Source organism: Schistocerca americana, chromosome 6 (genome assembly GCF_021461395.2).
Source record: "Schistocerca americana isolate TAMUIC-IGC-003095 chromosome 6, iqSchAmer2.1, whole genome shotgun sequence".
Taxonomy (NCBI): domain Eukaryota; kingdom Metazoa; phylum Arthropoda; class Insecta; order Orthoptera; family Acrididae; genus Schistocerca; species Schistocerca americana.
The window spans coordinates 66,688,309-66,705,957 of record NC_060124.1 but is presented as its reverse complement, the minus strand read 5'-3'; the positions used below and the strand labels follow the sequence as shown (position 1 = coordinate 66,705,957).

Below are 17,649 nucleotides of genomic sequence, written 5' to 3'. Positions count from 1 at the left end.
TGAACCACCTTCAGATTTAACACTGCAACGCAGGAGTTTTTCATATTCACTGGTGAGAACAGTGTGCTTATTTCATTGTACACACTTTGCCTCAAGACTTCAACTCTTGGAATATATCTCTTGCCTTCTTGGCTATGTGGTCATCTTTCTTGACTTGTTATCCTTAATAAGATTTAAACTATTAGGTCTTTCTGATCGGTGAATGCCCCTGTGTCGGTGTCACCCTTAAGAAATACAGTGGTTATATCCGACTGTGACAATAAATGTAGGGTTGACAACATATTCGAATCACAAATACAGACAAAAATTATCATTCTTTAGTCATAAATAATGAAATTATTTATTCGAATGGTTATTCATTTACACAAATTAAAAATATATTTGTTTCCTATTTGTGAATAAAAGGGAAAAGAATGAAAGATAATTTTTAGATTCAGAAATATTTATTCCTCCAATTCTTTGTCAATTATAGTGTGGATGTACTTTTTGATCTTTGAGATTACTTTTCAGAATAGTTCCTTTTCTTAAAAATATTTATCAGATCTTCAAAAGATTTGCCATTGTGGCATATGAAAAAACATATTCTGGCGATACCAGGTAAAGTAGTGTCATGTTATCTCTTCTGAAAATCACCATTACTTCAGGATAGTGGTCGAAGACCTTCAAAATCATGATATTCTTCAGCAAAAAACAGAAATCAGGTATTCTGCTCTAGTTTTTTGGCACATAACTTTGTGGTTCCTTGTAAGTTGCGTCTCCTGAATCTGATTTGAAATCAAAAAATGAATTAACATTTTCTGTCACCACTTCCATTTCAGACACCCCACTTGATTTCTGCAACATTTCTTGGTCTACTATATGTCTGAAGTTGTAAGCTTTCCTTGACCATGGACAGCAATGCAGGTGAGCAATTTGTTTTTAATTTGTGGGCCGGATAGTGCTGCAGTAGCTGCTTGTCTCTCATTGGTGTAGAAAGGTGAAAAAAGTCTTCATATCATCTATTTCTCAACACTTTCTCAGTAGGAAGTCACCCATGTGCTGCAATATTTAAGAGGAATGTTCTCCTGTTTTTATGCCTCTGAGTTGAGTCCTCAAGCATGGAACTAAAATTCCAAAATACATATATTTTCACATTGCAGTATATACAGAGCTTCATCAGTTGGGCCTGAACATGCTGTTAATGGTTTAATGTACTTAAACTCATCCTCTCTTGTGGAATTTTCAAATGAAAAAATTCTACTTAACTGGATCAGCTTATCTTGGATGAAATAAATTTGTTTCATTGCATTTTGTATCTCCGGGTTTACTCAGGGCTTGCCCTAAACACTTTTAATTGTTTCGGAGCAAATTGGTTGTGCAGTATTATTCCACCGAGTCTTGCGTTTTTGTTCGGTTCATTAATGCTATGAATTCTTAATTCTCATCGTGGTTATGAAGGACTGTTCAGTATCACCGGAGGTTCACAAATACACTCACTTTGTGTGCAATGCATTGAATTGAATACGAGATAGATTTGATAAATATTTTCCAGGAAATTGAATCCATCAAGTATTAAATTTTCATCGTACTATTTCAGTGACACCTATTTGTGATATTTTGCTGTGACCATACAATGGTATGGAGGTGTAAGTTCCTTATATATGAATGAATTTTTAAACACAGGCTTAAATAATTAAAATGTTTTGTGGGGAGGGGATTTTTTTCCTTGCATTGAGATGCTCCAGATTTCACAAAGGATTTGATGGGAATGCAGTCTTTCAAGAGCTTCTAAAGCCACTATTGATTAAACACAGTTTATATTAAATATTTGTTTACTTGATATGTAGATAATATATCTGACATCATCCCAGTCTTTGTGAAATACTGCAAACTGTTTCAACTTTAATTTTTGTTATCTTCACTATGAGTATAATTAGGGAAGAGTGCCTGAACACCCCTAACTTCTATTTATGTTCAGTAATAGAAAAAGGAAAAGTACATTGCCTTATGAAACGAGAGATGTAAATGTGTGCATTTTACCAATCTTATCACACTGTCGAATGCTGTTTGGTCTCTGTGCTCACGGATAGTGTGTTTCTACATCTTAAAGGTGATGTCTGTTCAGATTTTGTGCTAGTGGCATAAGAGTGATACTAGTAGCGCCATTATGAGTATGCAACACAGTGACACAAAGGATGGTTACAAATCGGTTACTTCAAGGACAACTCTGAGCCAGACACCCTGTAGTGTGCATTCCACTGACCCCAAACCATTGACATTTGAAAGTCAGTAGTGTCACTGGATGTTAGAGTGGAGGACTGTCGTGTTTTCTGATGAAAACTGGATTTGTTCTGTCTCGATGCCAGTGAGGGCTGAGTGTTGGTTAGGAGGAGGCCAGCGTCTCTGTGCACTGGACCTACACGTGGAGTTATTGTCTGCGGTGCAATTTTGTATGACAGCAGGAGCACTCTCATTGTTATCTCAAGCACCCTGACTGCAAATTTAGGTATCACCATTCATGAACAGCATACCAGGGGGGTGTTTTCCGACATGACAGTGCTCGCCCACATATAGCTGTTGTAACCCAAGACGTTCTACATAGTGTCGACATGTTGCTGCGGCCTGCTCGATCACCGGATCTGCCTCGAATCAAGTACATATGCAGCTTCATCGGAAAGCTTCACTGTCATCAACAAACATCATTAACAGTGCTTGTATTGACTTACCAAGTGCAACAGACTTGGAGCTCCATCCTTCAAACTGAGATTCATTTCATTGCTCTACACAAATTATATTCTGGTGTAGCAATTTTTTGCCCCATTAGTGTATAATGTCATTAACAGTGGTGTAACTTGTGGATTTACTGTTGAAAAGTTGTTTTGCTTTGAACAGGTTGTTCACACATTTTAGATCTTGCTGTATCTTAATTGTGATGTTAATAATATAATTGTCTTCTCAAGCCCATTTTTGTCTTCTCAAGCCCACCTCAAGGGAGTCCGAAGCCAATAACACGACGGAAGAATAAACCTGCACCAATACCACCAGCTGCTGTGAGTCGGGAGCACCCAGAAAAGCCACCACGACCAACTGTTGCACCACCACCAGTGGTTTCAACGCTGCCACGACCAGCTAAGAAACCGTTGTTACCAGAACCGCCTCCGCCACCACCGGCGACAACCGCCTCCAGGCGGAGCCTCGACCTAGAACATGCAGCGCCATTGGCGCAGCCCGAGGAGGTGACACCTCCGCCCGTGACGGAAGTGTCGCAGCCTCTGTCTGCTACTGGTGGAGGCCACACTACGACTGTCACTGTCACTGCAGGTAGCATTGGTAAGGTTTCCATCCTTTCGGATCACCAGCTCCACCTGCAGCCACATCTGCAGCACCAACAGCAGCAACAACAGAAGGTGACAGTGAATTGCAGTGATAGTAACATGAGCACCCTCGACAGGAAGCACTTGCAGAGACCTGTCGCTGCCCCACGTACCTCTGTAGTCAGTGTAAATACTTCTGTAGACTGTGTCCCTGGCACTGCAGAATCACACACTTTGTTCTCATCATCACCACCCAAATCCAACTCCGAAACGGTGGGTGTAAATAGTTCCACTTCGGCGGATGGAAGTGTGACACTGAGAAAAGTGCCTGTAAGTGACATTTGTGAAAAATCGTCCAAACCGGTTGTGCCTGAACGACCTGCTTCCCTGTTGCGGCCACATGCAGCTTCTTTCCGTGCTACTAAGCATTCTGATGGTGATATTTCTTCTGTCGAAAAAGCAAATTCAGAAGTAAGTACTATTGTACCGGTTTCGGGGACTCACTCGCCGGGGCAGCAATAATGTAAATATGTGTTGCTTGAGTCTTTGTGGTGTTCCTTGGTGTCTCATGTGATTTTACACTCTGCCTACTTCTGATGATTTTATTGTCATTCAGAGCTTTTAATTTATTTCAGCTTCTTTTGTTTTCCTCTCTCAAGTAATCACACAGCCTTTGCTTATTATTTATTTCAAAACTTTTTTAATGCTAAACTGAAAAAAGTCAACAATTATGATTTTAAAGAGTTTTGCTAAAATTAAATTCTCTCTTCATTTTGTAGCTTTACACTATGTTGTCAGAAATGTAAGCAAACAAGGCAGCTGAAGAAAAGACTGTTGAGAGTTCCTGAGTAAAAATTAATTAAACTCTACTAGTTCTGCGATTGAATTTGCACGTACGTTTGGTTATATTTGTTTACTGTGGCACCTACCATTAAACAAACTTTGTATGTTAGCATTCCCTTTTATCAGTCATTTTCAATTTGCATTATTATACTTAATGGTATCTGTTTCAATGCCCCATCAGTGTGTTGTATTCTTTATTAACACAATGCTTTTTTTTTGAGATAGTTTGTTGTAATTATTGTGGGTTTGCCAGTGGAGACATAATTCACCAATACAGTTTGATTATGTGACTGACACAGTGTCTACAGATATGACATAGAAGTCTCTCTGCTTCTTGACTTTAAAGCAGAGCAGTTCTGATGGAGTTACAGCATAAACTGCACCAGAAGTAACTGGAAGAGATCAATGTTTGTGTATTAGGCTGCTATTGTGGTTGACAAGTAAAATAGTTTGGTGTAGAAGCATGTTGGTAGCATTTAGAATGAACATACTTTTGAAGACATGACAAGTTAAACAAAACTTTATTGGAGAGCAGGGATAAATTTATTATTTTTGTCTTTCTTTCTGTTTTATAGAAAGAACTCAAAAAAGATAACCTGAAAAACACCACAAATTACATAAAATACAGAAATTTATTTTCATGCAGATTTCTATTTTGTCAGATCTGGGGATATTTCTAACCTATTTCTCATCATTTTTTATTTTTCTGCACTGAGGAGCTGTTTATTCACTTTAACTTATTTAAGACATTTGCAGCTTCGTGTATTCAACGTTGAATTTTAGTCAGGTTGGCTGTGGCTGTACAACATAAATGTTAGAATTGTAATTTGTAAAAGACAACTTTTATTACATGCATTTGAGAGCAACCAGGTATTTTGTTTAAAAATGACTAAATACAGTAAGTAATGTATATAGGTGTCATAAAAAGTATTTCCGAAAGTGAAGTTTGAATTAAAACTATAAAAATAACTAAAGCTCAGAAGTTAGTAGGTTTTTATGGTGGTTTAAGTGTGATAGTGGGCCCACTCAATGTTCATTTACTGTCAGTGACTGCCTATTCTTGAAGGAAGTTAAAATTTTATTGCAAGTAATACAGGACACAGGAAAGTAGGAAACTTCATTGTCAATCACTTTTTCTTTAAATCTGTGTTAACATCTGTGGAGACATCAAAGTGAATTGGCTGTATTGCATCTATCTCTGAAAAGAAATCTCTCTCCTTGATTCTAACAGCAGTATGTTATTTTTATTTGTTTTGAAAAAAAAGGCAACATCTCTTTGCATCAAATAGACTCACTCATTGTTGGAAAATTATGAGAAAAGTGCAAAATTTAAACTTCTTGTAAGAGGCTTTCAATGCTTAAACTGATATTACAACATGAAACTTTTAAAATGTTCTTATGATATGGGCAGTATTAGTGTGTGTTTATCAAATTCATTTTCAGTGCATATCAGCCTGTGCCTGTTAATCACAGCAAGCAATAGTCAGGGTTGCAAAGGTTTGGGAGGGGGGGCTGCACAGAGATATGCAGCATTGCCATTTCCTAACAACAACTGTAGCAATTGTGCAGAGCTGTGGCACTGTGGTTTTAAAATCTGCTACTGTTTTGTGTAGAAAATGTAAGACATAGTGTATTCCATAAATGTCTCCTACTTGTTGATATAGTATTTGTCAGTTGGCACTGTCAGATACTATGGCTACTTGCAATAGTTCAGTGGAGAATAAATTGCAGAATAACTCACTGTAATTGCAAATTTCAAATTGACGTTAATCTTCACTGCAGAACTCTCAGAAAGGTACTGAATGTTTGTGGGTGTGGAAGAGTATATAACTCACTGTAATCACATTTTGTTATGGCATTTGTGACATTTATTCATTATTTCTTGTTGATAGACTTCTCAGTAAAATTTTGTCTGTCATCCTGATGTTCTTGTGTAATGAATTCAGTAATGTAAGTGAAGCTTAGTTTTGATTTAGCTAGCATTTGTTCAGTGCTCAGAGTAGTATGACATAACTGATCCCTGTGAACCATTAGTTAGTGGCAGACAAAAAGGAGCATTGAAAGTGACCAGCAAACCCTAATGACAGAAACTGTTTTCCTGTTAAGTAATAAAATATTTCCCAACAGAAATAAAGCACACATTAGTACATACTGTTAGTGATTGGCTGTTGGATATATATTCCAGGTTTGCGATGCTTTTGGTTTACGTTGGTCAGGTGTAGCCTTTGAATTGACCAGGAAAATTTGTTCAGCACTGGATATTGGCATGGCCACTAGCATTGTTGTCAACATTCTGTTGTTGAACATACGTACATCATAATAGCAAAAACCTGGCAACTTGTTAACACTACTTGTCTTTTGCATTTTTCTCTTCCACCTCCTTCCCTCACCCTCTTTCGTGAAATATCATGGTTTCCAAACTCTCACTTTTTAAAACTACTGAAATGTTAACTCAAGCTAGTTTCTTTACTCTTTCTAGTTCCTTGCTACCACCACTTCCTAATTTCCTCTTTTTTTTCACCTATTAAGTTCGGCGGCCATCTTTGATGTGTGGTGATATCATATGCTCATTTTTGTGTAAAATAATGTGGGTGACAGCTTTTATAGACAAATGACTTATCCATTATTCTGTCTTTATCTCTTAAAGTATCACCTCCCTTTTGACACACAATGTCTTGTCACCATTTGCACAACCCCCCCCCCCCCCCCCCCCCCTCCCGCCCTCTCTACCACCACCACCAAAACACAGAGAGTTGTTCCTGCTTCAAAACTGATAAGTAGACATTCTTCTTGTGTACCGTGTAATGTATTTTGTTTTGATTTGAACAATAATTTAGTGGCATTCAGTGAAGATACTATGTAAATGTAATGTATGATTTCCTCCTTTCATTTTGTGATCTGTTGGGGAACACTGGTATCACAAATGTAAATTTTTGTCAGCAATTCAGGCATGCAATGGTACACACCTGTGTTGTGTTTGTGTAGCAATACTTTCAACATTTATATGTATGCATGATTTTCTGCTTTATGATTGTTGGATGATTATGATGCATCAAAAACTATAAAAGTGTGCATAAACTGTTTTTGGGAAGTATTGTTGTTGTCTCATTCAAATCCTTTTTGATTTAGCCAGTTACTGAATATGTAGTCATTTTTCTTGCAGTATTACTTTCCATTGACCAATGGTCTAATTCTTGTGTGTCTAGATTTGCAGAATTAGAATGTTACTTGTGTTGCTTTCCTCACAACCCCCCCCCCCCCCCCCCCCCCCCCCCCCCCCCCCCCCCCCCCCCCCCGTCTCTCTCTCTCTTTCTCACCTCGCCCTCTCCCTACTCCCCTCTCTCCCAAGTTGTCATTTCAGTGCAATGAAAGAAGCCATGACACATCATTTTTAATTGTATTTTACTGATTGAATATGATTGACTGTCTTGAAGTCAATCTGTCAAAAAGATGAATAATGAATCTGCTCCTTACACAGCACTGGGACTAGTCTCACATATTAAATTGTTTTTTGTTACTAGTTTGTATACATGTTTTTCATTGGAGATACAATATATTGACAAGGAAAGAAATAATTGAGGTACAATATATAGATGAGGAAAGAAATAATTGTAGTTTTTTTTTGCTGCAGCATTGAAGACTGAAATGAGTAATGTGCTGTGTAATATTAAAGAAAAGGCACTCGCTCACAAAAGATATCATAGAGAACTATGTCATGTTTTATTAGAAATTTGGTCAGTTACTTATGTTGCTATCACAAATTTTTCCTCAGGTCCGGTACATAAATTTCAGTAATTGATTATTTTTCTTGCAAAAAAATGGAGTGTGTTTGTGTGTGCCTCTTAGGCTGTTGATAAAATCTGGTGTACTTCCATAGTAGTTTGCAGAGTGACATATTTTGTTTTAGGGCCACTGTGATGGACACATACCACTGAAAGGTTTACAGTTGCAGAAATTAATGTATAAGAAAGTTTTTTTTTTCCTGTGTAAATACAGGTATGTCCCATCACTGAACTGAAATCACAGAGGTCACTTATTTTGTGACGATTGTCATTTATTGTATATTTATGGCATTATGAGCTCAGTATTTCAGAAAAGAAAGACTGCAAATAAAAGAATTTAAAATGATATCCAGATGGTATGCTTATTTGGTATTAATTTTGACTAAATCAGTTTAATAAGTACTGCCCTGTTTATTACATACTTCATTTGTATGTTTCCAGATATGTTATTTGATGTTGTGTTGGGTGTGACAGAAATATAGATTTTATTTATTGTATATATTTAAAATGAAGAAAGCAGTTAGTCTGCATGGTAGCTATATTAATGTATCTAAGTCTTCAATAACAGTAAAACAAACAGATCTTCCTAATGTATAATAATTTTAACAATAGTGTTCTTTGAAATCTCACAAACTAGTAAATAAAAGAATTTCACTGCCTCATTACTTAGACTTCCATGGTACTTTCTCAAAATTATCATCAGCATTTTGTTATTACTTGTTGTGCTCGGTTCCTTATATGTCTGTTTTCTTTTTCTTTTGTTATTATTGTAGTTACTATTTGCATTTTTTTTGTAAATACACTTTGCTTGTTTTACACTTGTGATTATTTCATTTATTCTGTTGAGTATAGTTTTGCACGCTGCATTCATGTTAGCTTTGTAGCAAAAGTGTGTTATTCAGCTTTTGTTTGCTGTTAATTTGTATTGTTTCTTATGTTGCTATTAAACTCTGTTATCCTGCTGTAAATTTGGATTACATTTCTTTCCTATTACAAATGTGATATGTCCTCTTTACCCTTGTTGCACAAAATGTGGTTGCCTTGGGATCACATTGGCTATGTTGATAAAGTTTTATGTAAAGTATCAGTGTGTCAGCGCTGCATGCAGGCATTTGTTGTTGGCTCTGGTTATCTATTGCAAACAAAGAAAAACAGTTAAGAGGAAAAACTTCTGCTTGTGAGTGCTCCTACAATACCATTTGTAGATTGTATCAACATTGTGACTGGAATGGAAAACTTCAGAGTGTTTATACAAAAATATTATGACAAGTTAGCACGGGATAAAATAGAAAAGAATGACAGTTAAAACAGGGGACAACCAAGCAATGAAGGAAAAAAAACCTGTAATTTTAAAGAAGTCTGGTAATTTTTCATTGTTTTACTTTAACATTAGATTTTTTGTAATTTTGACTGGTAAGAACTGATGCCTAACAAAAAATTTTACTTTAGGCCACTGCTATAGAATAATACTGCAGCAGTAAAATATAAATGAGAGACTAATGCCAAAATACAACTTTAGTTGCAAAAAGAATGCATCATTTACAACAACAAAACACAGTGCGCACCTATTGTCTGTCGATAGCAAAATGTGTCAAAGGCTTTAGGATGAAGAGTAGCCAATACTTTTAAATGCAAACTGCTTTCGATGAGCACAATGATGTGATAAAATGTTGTGAATGATACTTTGAGCAGTGTTAATTTCAAAGTAAATTTCTTTGTACGCAACATGAATTAAGTTACATGTGGATATGTGCAATGAATTTCTTAAATCACTGAGCGTTTGACACTCATTCAAACCAACACTTTGAGGAACAACCACTTGGAAAGATTTTACTGGCATGTTTGTGTTTGTTATATCTCATAGGGTAACATACGCTAAATAGATCAATATTATATGTGAAAGCTTAGCTTTTCTTGTAGCTATATGTATGTATGTAAATATAAACCAGTAACTATTCCTATTTCTGTGTTTATACTATACCATGTGTCCTATGAACTGAATATCTGGTGTCACTGGCTGGCAACATCACATGATTATGTGAGCTAGGATTGGCTGACAAAAGTGCAGTGCAATCTCGATTTCAGTGCTTCAGAAACTACTGCGCTTTATCATGTATAAAATCTTTACATTCCAAGAATTGATAAGTTTTACAGCTCAAAGGGAGAGTAAATTGTCACTTAACAGGTAGAAAGTGTATTTCCACGTGGGAAAAAGTGTATTTTTAACTGGGAAATCCAGAACTTTTTTCCTGTCTACTTACATATCCTGGAAAATTTTTTGAGTAAAAGTTATGTTGTGTACATTTATCAAGTAGTGTTCAAACTGTTGCTATATCTTCAACTTAGGTTTTCCCTCTCAGCTGATATGTTATTTTCTGTGGGCAAATAAATATATGAAATTACATTAATTGTTTCTACAGACAATTACAATTTTTACAATTTCGTTCTTAAATATTATAAATTATGCAAACATCTCAGTTTGAAGAGCAATGAGAGGGTAATTATGGAGCGTCAGGCTAGATTCATACAAAACTGTAAACCTGGACAGCAATAAGAGTCAAGAGGAAAGTGGTATTTATTTAACTATGTCTGTGAGCAACAAAATAAGCATTACATGGAATACGGAAGGTCTTAAACAAATGTAGAAGAAGGGAGGCTCGCGAGGAAGGATAACAGAAGACATCAGAACCAGCCAATCTCCCCCCCCCACACACACACACACAAAAAAGGAAAGAAAAAAAAAAAGAGATTTGTTAGTGCTTCACTGTGCAGGATATTTGTGTGTTGCTGTGCTCAAGCACATCCTTTTGTCAGTTAGTCAGGAGGGATGCAGTAAAATTCCACTTGTGGAAAGCATGATGGAAGGAACTGATATGTTTGAAGAAATCATTTTGGAAATTTGCAAAGACTTACTGAAAAAATGTGAAAAGGGAGGGAGGATGAAAAATGAAAATCTAGAATGTTGTTAATGCTTACAGCAATTGACTTATACAATACAGTAAAATAATTTGCAATAACAGTACCATGCTGAGTTGCATAACTGTGGGAGCTCAACTGACAAAAAAGTTGTGGAGCCTAACATTGGCCAATATAACTATGCTGATAATATAGATCGAAGATAAATCAAACCAAAATACCATATTTACTCATATCTATTGAATCAGACCCACGGCAGAGGACAGGAGGTGGAAATAAGAGCAGCACTTTTAAAACTTGTAAGTAATATCACGTGTAAAAATGCACTTATTTCAGGTGCTTAATATGACACAGTAAGTCAGTGTTGTTGAACTAATGCCCAATAAATGTAGTTCCTTTGCATTCCCATGTTTAGATTTGCATGATTGCACTTTTCACATTTCATTATATTGAAGACACTAACCACTCTATGTAATCCAAATAATGTTACGACATTTCCTGGGGCTAATTTCTGGGGTGTAAATAAGTGAAAATTATTGGTGGATGATTGCATGTACTTTTCCTCCTTTTTTTTCCCTATCCCAGCTTGGATGGCTTATAGTAGATAATTTCTTTCAGGCCCAGTTATTTTATTTAAATGTAGATAATTTTCATTTAGCGGAGACGCTGAGTCGCGATAGGCACAACAAAAAGATCACACAATTATAGCTTTCGGCCATTAAGGCATCTGTCAGCAATAGACACACATACACACACTCATGCAAACGCAACTTGGATACATGCTGCCAGTGTGGTTTCAGTTATCTGAGACTGCAGAGGTGTGTGTGTGTGTGTGTGTGTGTGTGTGTGTGTGTGTGTGTGTTGCTGACAAAGGCCTTAAGGAACAAAAGCTGTAATTGTGTGAATCTTTTTATTGTGCCTATCGCGACTCAGCATTTCCGCTATACAGTGAGTAGCAACTTTCCTTCTGTAATATTGTTACATTACATCTTGGATTTTCCATTGGCTAATTTCCATTTACATATTCTTGAGGCTCTTGCACATACAGAGGTCTCCTGGCATGATTTTGTGTTTCATATAAATGTGAAAGGAATGCAAAGCATAAATGTCTGTAGTTAATTGTTATGTGGCCATAAAAGGCTTTTGAAACGGTACATACACATACTGTATGCATGATTTTAAGGTATTGTGGCTTAGATCGCTTCTCCTATATAGCATATTTTACAGACTGTAAAATGCACCTTAATTTTTAAGCAATTTTTTAAAAAACATTTTTGCCTTTTTTATTGTCAGATTGCAAAGCCAGACTAAAAACAAAATTCTAATTTATAAAACCGAACTGACCTTTAAAATTAATGAATATCATCTGAACTTTCTTCTTCTTCTTTGTCCTCTTCGTATATAAGATGGTCTTCAGTGCCATCGGGAGCTTACTTATTCCACACTTCTTTAAAGATTTAACAAATAATGTCTTCTCTCATTCTAGACCACGATTGTTTTATCCACTGACGCACTTGTTTGATTGTAGGTTGTTTTAAAGCTCCCATCAGTGTGAATTTATGTTAGGTACCTTCCATCATCCATTTGTTCCATTCCTAGGTTTCTTTCATCATCCATTTGTTCCCTTCCTCTCTCACACACAAACTGTAAATGGTTTATTTATTGAGACATCAAGAGGTTGCAGTTGTGAAGTAAGTGCTCCCAGAATAACAGCAAGCTGTCTCAATGTCTGTTTCACAGAATTTTTCTAGTGACTAGGAAACTGAGTTAGTACAAGAAGAGAACTCTTCTTCAATAAAGCACCTTTCCTTTTCTCCCACACTCTGTTAATCCATAATTTCATGCCAGCCTCATCCATCTGACCCTTGTATGTTAACACCACCATATGATGGTATTTCAGAAGTTTTTGGCATTGTTTTGCACATGAAAATGATGAGCACAACATGGATGGGCAACATGTAGTGCATTTTTATAGTTACCGTTTTAGCATCTTTCATGGCAACATTTCTGTTACTCGGCACATCAAATGTTAGAGGAGTTTCGTCCATATTTGCTATTTGTCTTAGTTCCACATTGGTTTTCTTTCGATGTTGAATAATAAAGCGGTGGAAAGATAATATTTTTTTCTTCATACTCTTGAGGCACTTTTTTAAGATATTTTGGGTTTGGTTCGCATGCTAGGTCCATGACATTTCGTAAACCTGTAGCACCAACCAACTCCACCCGTAAAATCTGTTAAGTTCCAATGTAGCACTAGCTTACGATTGTGTATTTGACTCATTTTTGTATTAATTTCAGTACCATTTTGATGGTGTCCTTGAATCCATTTCAATATTTCATCTTCTAGTTTTGGCCATTTTGCATTCAGTCCTGTATTTTCCCATTTAGTCTTCCACATTTTATTTCAGTTCTTCTTTACTAGCCCACCAACAGCAAATGTTTGGTGCCAGCCCTTTTTTTTTTTTTTTTTTTTTTCCATATTGGTGGAGGACTGAAATGTCACTCAGCTGCTCTGTTTCCTTGTTGCTCTCCATTTGCTATTAGTTTCTGTCTATAGCCCACATTTTATGAATAGCTGTTACTTTTTTTTTACATTATGAAACTAGCTACTAACAAAAATATTTTACTGTTACCAATAACACAAATCACTTTCAGTTCAAGTTCACTGGCACCGTGGACTGTAATGACGCATCATAGGCTAGACAGAATTCTGGGTTGTGAATACCCACAACACGTTTGTCGCACAGGTGCACTGCTGCTGGCAGTTAAATCGAGTGTTGGCAGATAGAGACAGCTTTCCTTTGGCATTGGACATATGGCTGTTTTTAAGACTGATAGGAATTTTAAATCAAACACGCAACATTTTCATATTAATTTCGAGTTTAAGATGCACCTGAATTTTGGAGGCAGTTTTTTGAAGAAAGAAGTGCATCGTATAGTCCGTAAAATACAGTAGGTAGTTATCTCCCAGATGAGACAGAAATGCTGGCCATTACTAACCTTCAGGAGGCAAAATATTTAGAATCACTGCTACACAGGTGTAAAAGTGAAAGTGACAACACTATCCTAGGTTTTGAAACTGTCAGTTCATTCCTCAGTAAGCAGAGGAGGATAGACTGGGGAAGATAATAAAGGAAAGACAGGTCACTCACAGATTCCAGGCTGAGAGGGACTCACTTGTATTGAAGGTGAGGGTAAACAAACATGCTTGAAAACTTGTATGTCAAGCTCAGTACTAGCAGTGTAAGCACTGTAATGGCAAGCTCAGAAACACCTTGCAGAGCATTAGCATAAATTCAAATACATTGAGTGCACAGGCAGAAAATCAAAAGCTCTGGAGCCTGACCAGCTCGATTGGAGTTGATTTGTTTGAATAAGGTTGTAAAGGGTAAGAAACAAAGATCAAAAAGTTTGGCAAACATGCTGTCATCCCTGTCCTGCAGTCAGGAGCAACAAATGTAGATACGGGTTCTGCACAGATTGATTGCCTGAGCCACCGAAGGCAAGGACATAAACATTTTTACAGCATTACAGGAGAAAAATGTGCACTCAGAAATGAGTGGCAGCTAAAAGAAGCAGTTTGATTGATACCCGAGGGATTTGTTTGTGAGTAGTGGAGCAATAGGTTTTGAGCTGATTTTTGAACTCCAGCTAACTATTGACATGGTTTCCAGTTTCAGGCTGACATAATTTAGCATTTAAAAAAAGCACCAGCTTATTTTCACCCATAATTGCATTATCATCATCATCATCGTCGTCGTCATCATCTTTGTATTGACCAACTGGGATCACATAACTTCAGTTCATCTTCTTTATTGTTTTCTATTTTCCAGAACACCTCCATCTTCTTCCCATGTGGTCTTTTTTCTTTATTCTGCCCATGTTGTCCCTGATTTCTTATTCCTTCTGCCTTAAAAGTCTTCTAAATTTAGTATTTTATTCTTCGAAACGTTTCTTTCTGTTATTTCTAATTCTTTGATGGTGTGTCTTTAGTTCTTTTCTTATTTATGTAATCCATGCCATTTTCCAGAGATACACTGTCTCAGAGAAGACTGGCTGGAACACACACAGACACACACACACACACACACACAATCACCTTGCTAATGTAACAGCAGAATAACATCCCAAAGTTAACACCAACCCTGCAGCTGAAAGTATTGAGTTGATTAACTGTGTATATGCATGGTAGTCAGTTTAGCTGTTCATAACTGTGTTATAATGCTTGTCTTAATGTAAAATAAATGGAAAGTACTACTTAGTGAAGTAATGTGTCATCTGAGCTCGGCAATTGCATGAAACAGTTGTAACATTTCATACTTTACAATATGAGGAAATACAATTATGAAAAGGATAGAGTGCTGCTCATCATAGAGATGACCCACTGACTTGCCGACAAAGGCACAAGAAAAAGACTTCATGGAGTATTCTGTTTACTTGCTGTAGTTGTAATCAACCATTGTATTGAATTTTTGGAGCTCCTATTTAGAGAAGGTTGGAAAACTACTGTTACATGTTAACATCTTGTCAGTGTATCCGTAAAATTAGTCTTTCTGTTGAGCAGCATAAGTTGGATTCTTGCATAGCATTAAATGTTACGTTTTCCATATGTAGACCCATTTTCTCATCACTCTTTATGTCTGAACTCTCATTATTCCTCAAAAACCTTACAACAACAGAATTATTGCATTGCCATGCTGAGTACTCTTCTGGAGAGACTTTTTGCACTGTTTGCCCATCTTTCACACTGTTCCAATAACTGTTACTTCAAACTTCAGTCAAGGCACATTTTACCTTACATCATACCAGCTCCACTCAGAATTGCTTCTGATCACCCTCATAACATTTTAAATATCTTTATTGAAACGTTACATTTCCAAAACACCTTCACACCAAATGCCCCCCCCCCCCCCCCACCTGTCCTTCAACTAATTCCACTGTAAAACCTTCTCCATGCACCAACCCACAATCATTGCTCTATCCCTTCCACTGACAGAGTGTACAACGCTCCAGGCAGTCATATGTGACTTACTCATGTCATTTGTTGACACAGCATTCCTCTTAGGGATGGCTGCCTAAAAACTGATAGATTGGACACAGACAAGCTGTTGCCACTGCTCAGTTACCGAGGCTGCTCTCCAACATGACTCGAGAGGCTTGAGTGGTGGCTACACTGCACGGTGTATTTGGATTCTTCCACTGAGCACCAGTTTTTCTGAACTCTAGAGATGACAATTGTATCTTCATATTATCCACCCACATTTTACTTCAGACAGTGGAAACTCCAGGTTGAAATATCAACAATGTGAGGAAAAGATAAATTGCTACTTACCTGAGAGATGACACGCTAAGCTGCAGACAGGCACAATTAAGACACATATTATCTTGTGGCCACAACCTTCAGCAGAAAAAGATGAAGGCTGTGGCCGAAAGCTAAACACACACACCATTCATTCATTCACAAGCAAGCACACCTCATGCACACATGACAGCCAACTCCAGCAGTACGGACCATTCTGGTTTAAGCTGCTGGAGTTGATGGTCATGTGTGTGTAAGGCTTGCTAGCTTGTCAATGAGTGGTGTCTGTTTCTCTTTCTTTTTCTGATGAAGGCTGTGGCTGAAAGCTAATGTGTAAGTGTCTTTTAAGTGTGCCTATTTGCAACTTAATATGTTGTCTTTATGATATGTAGCAGTCTATCTTTTCCTTACATTGTTCACATTTTACTTTAGTTTTTCAGGCTTATTAGAATTTTTACTTATTCTCCACCTGTCTTAACCTCGTAATTTCACTCTACTTGTCGAATACACTATATTTTTCTCTTTTATCCATTTTTATGTCCTACTTTACTTTTCAGTGTGCTTCCTAATGCATTATGCTTAACTCTCTCTCATTCTGACTTCTTTTGCACTAAACAGATTCTGAGCACAATTTATCTGTCATTCTGATTGACCTTGGATCATTGGAGGAAATTGACATCGTGAGCTTTACCATTTCATGATCACACATAAATCTATAAATCTGCTGCTATCTCTTTTGTTGTTACAAATCATACAAGGGGAAGTCATGAGTTTTAACTGTCACCATGAAAAAATGGAGTTATCTAAATTCATTTTGCGTTTACTTGTAGATATTTGTCTGCAGTCTTGATATGCATTAAAATCTCCATGCCACAGTATTGTAGTATGCCCCTAGTGGAGGGGTGGGGCACAGTCCTTCCATTGATAAAGTGGAGTTCTGTGCTGTAATTCATTTTCTGTAACATTACTACTGCTGCCAAAAACGAATTACTCCACAATATTCTGTTGTATCAGTGGGCTGCACCATTTTGTTTCGACTGCTACGGTACTGTAGTTTGGAGATTTCACCATGTACCAGAACTGCAAAGTGCACTATGAACAAATGAACAAACAAAATTATTTATGAGATTTAACATTTCTCTTTTAAGTTGCTGATTCAAATTTTACAATTAACCCTTGAACGTATTTAAATAAGGCAACTATATACACAATATTCAATAATTATTGATATTTTCACTGGTACGATACTATCCTCCAACATTTCTTATCAACTCCTCTTATGAGTTTCTTTCCTCTTCAGTTCTTCCTAGTTCCTCTTCACTTTCTACAGTATGTAGCAATTTTTAGATGACTTTCTGTAGTGTACAACATTTCATATGCTTCCAGTATCTTCAGTTTTCCTTGTTTCGTGTTTCACTTCCATTATAATACTGTTCTCCAGATATACATTTTCGAAACAATTATCTTCAATTTCATGTCAATATTTAATACCAGAGGAGTTCTGTTGCTGACTTTT

General features: G+C 36.8%; 1 protein-coding gene across 5 annotated transcripts in view; it reads left to right on the top strand.

Annotated features, from left to right (window-relative positions):
• LOC124619710 (rho GTPase-activating protein 17-like) overlaps positions 1 to 17,649 on the top strand; it is a 323,049-nt gene that overhangs the window by 262,649 nt on the left and 42,751 nt on the right. For 4 of the 5 annotated variants that reach the window (XR_006980113.1, XM_047146270.1, XM_047146268.1 and 1 more), the window contains exon 13: positions 2,960 to 3,764. Coding sequence is in view for 4 of the 5 variants with exons in the window: in XM_047146270.1 (XP_047002226.1) it covers positions 2,960 to 3,764 (805 nt within the window). In the remaining variant the exon portion in view is untranslated. The remainder of the gene's footprint in view (positions 1 to 2,959; positions 3,765 to 17,649) is intronic. The other variant, XM_047146271.1, reaches the window with a different exon arrangement.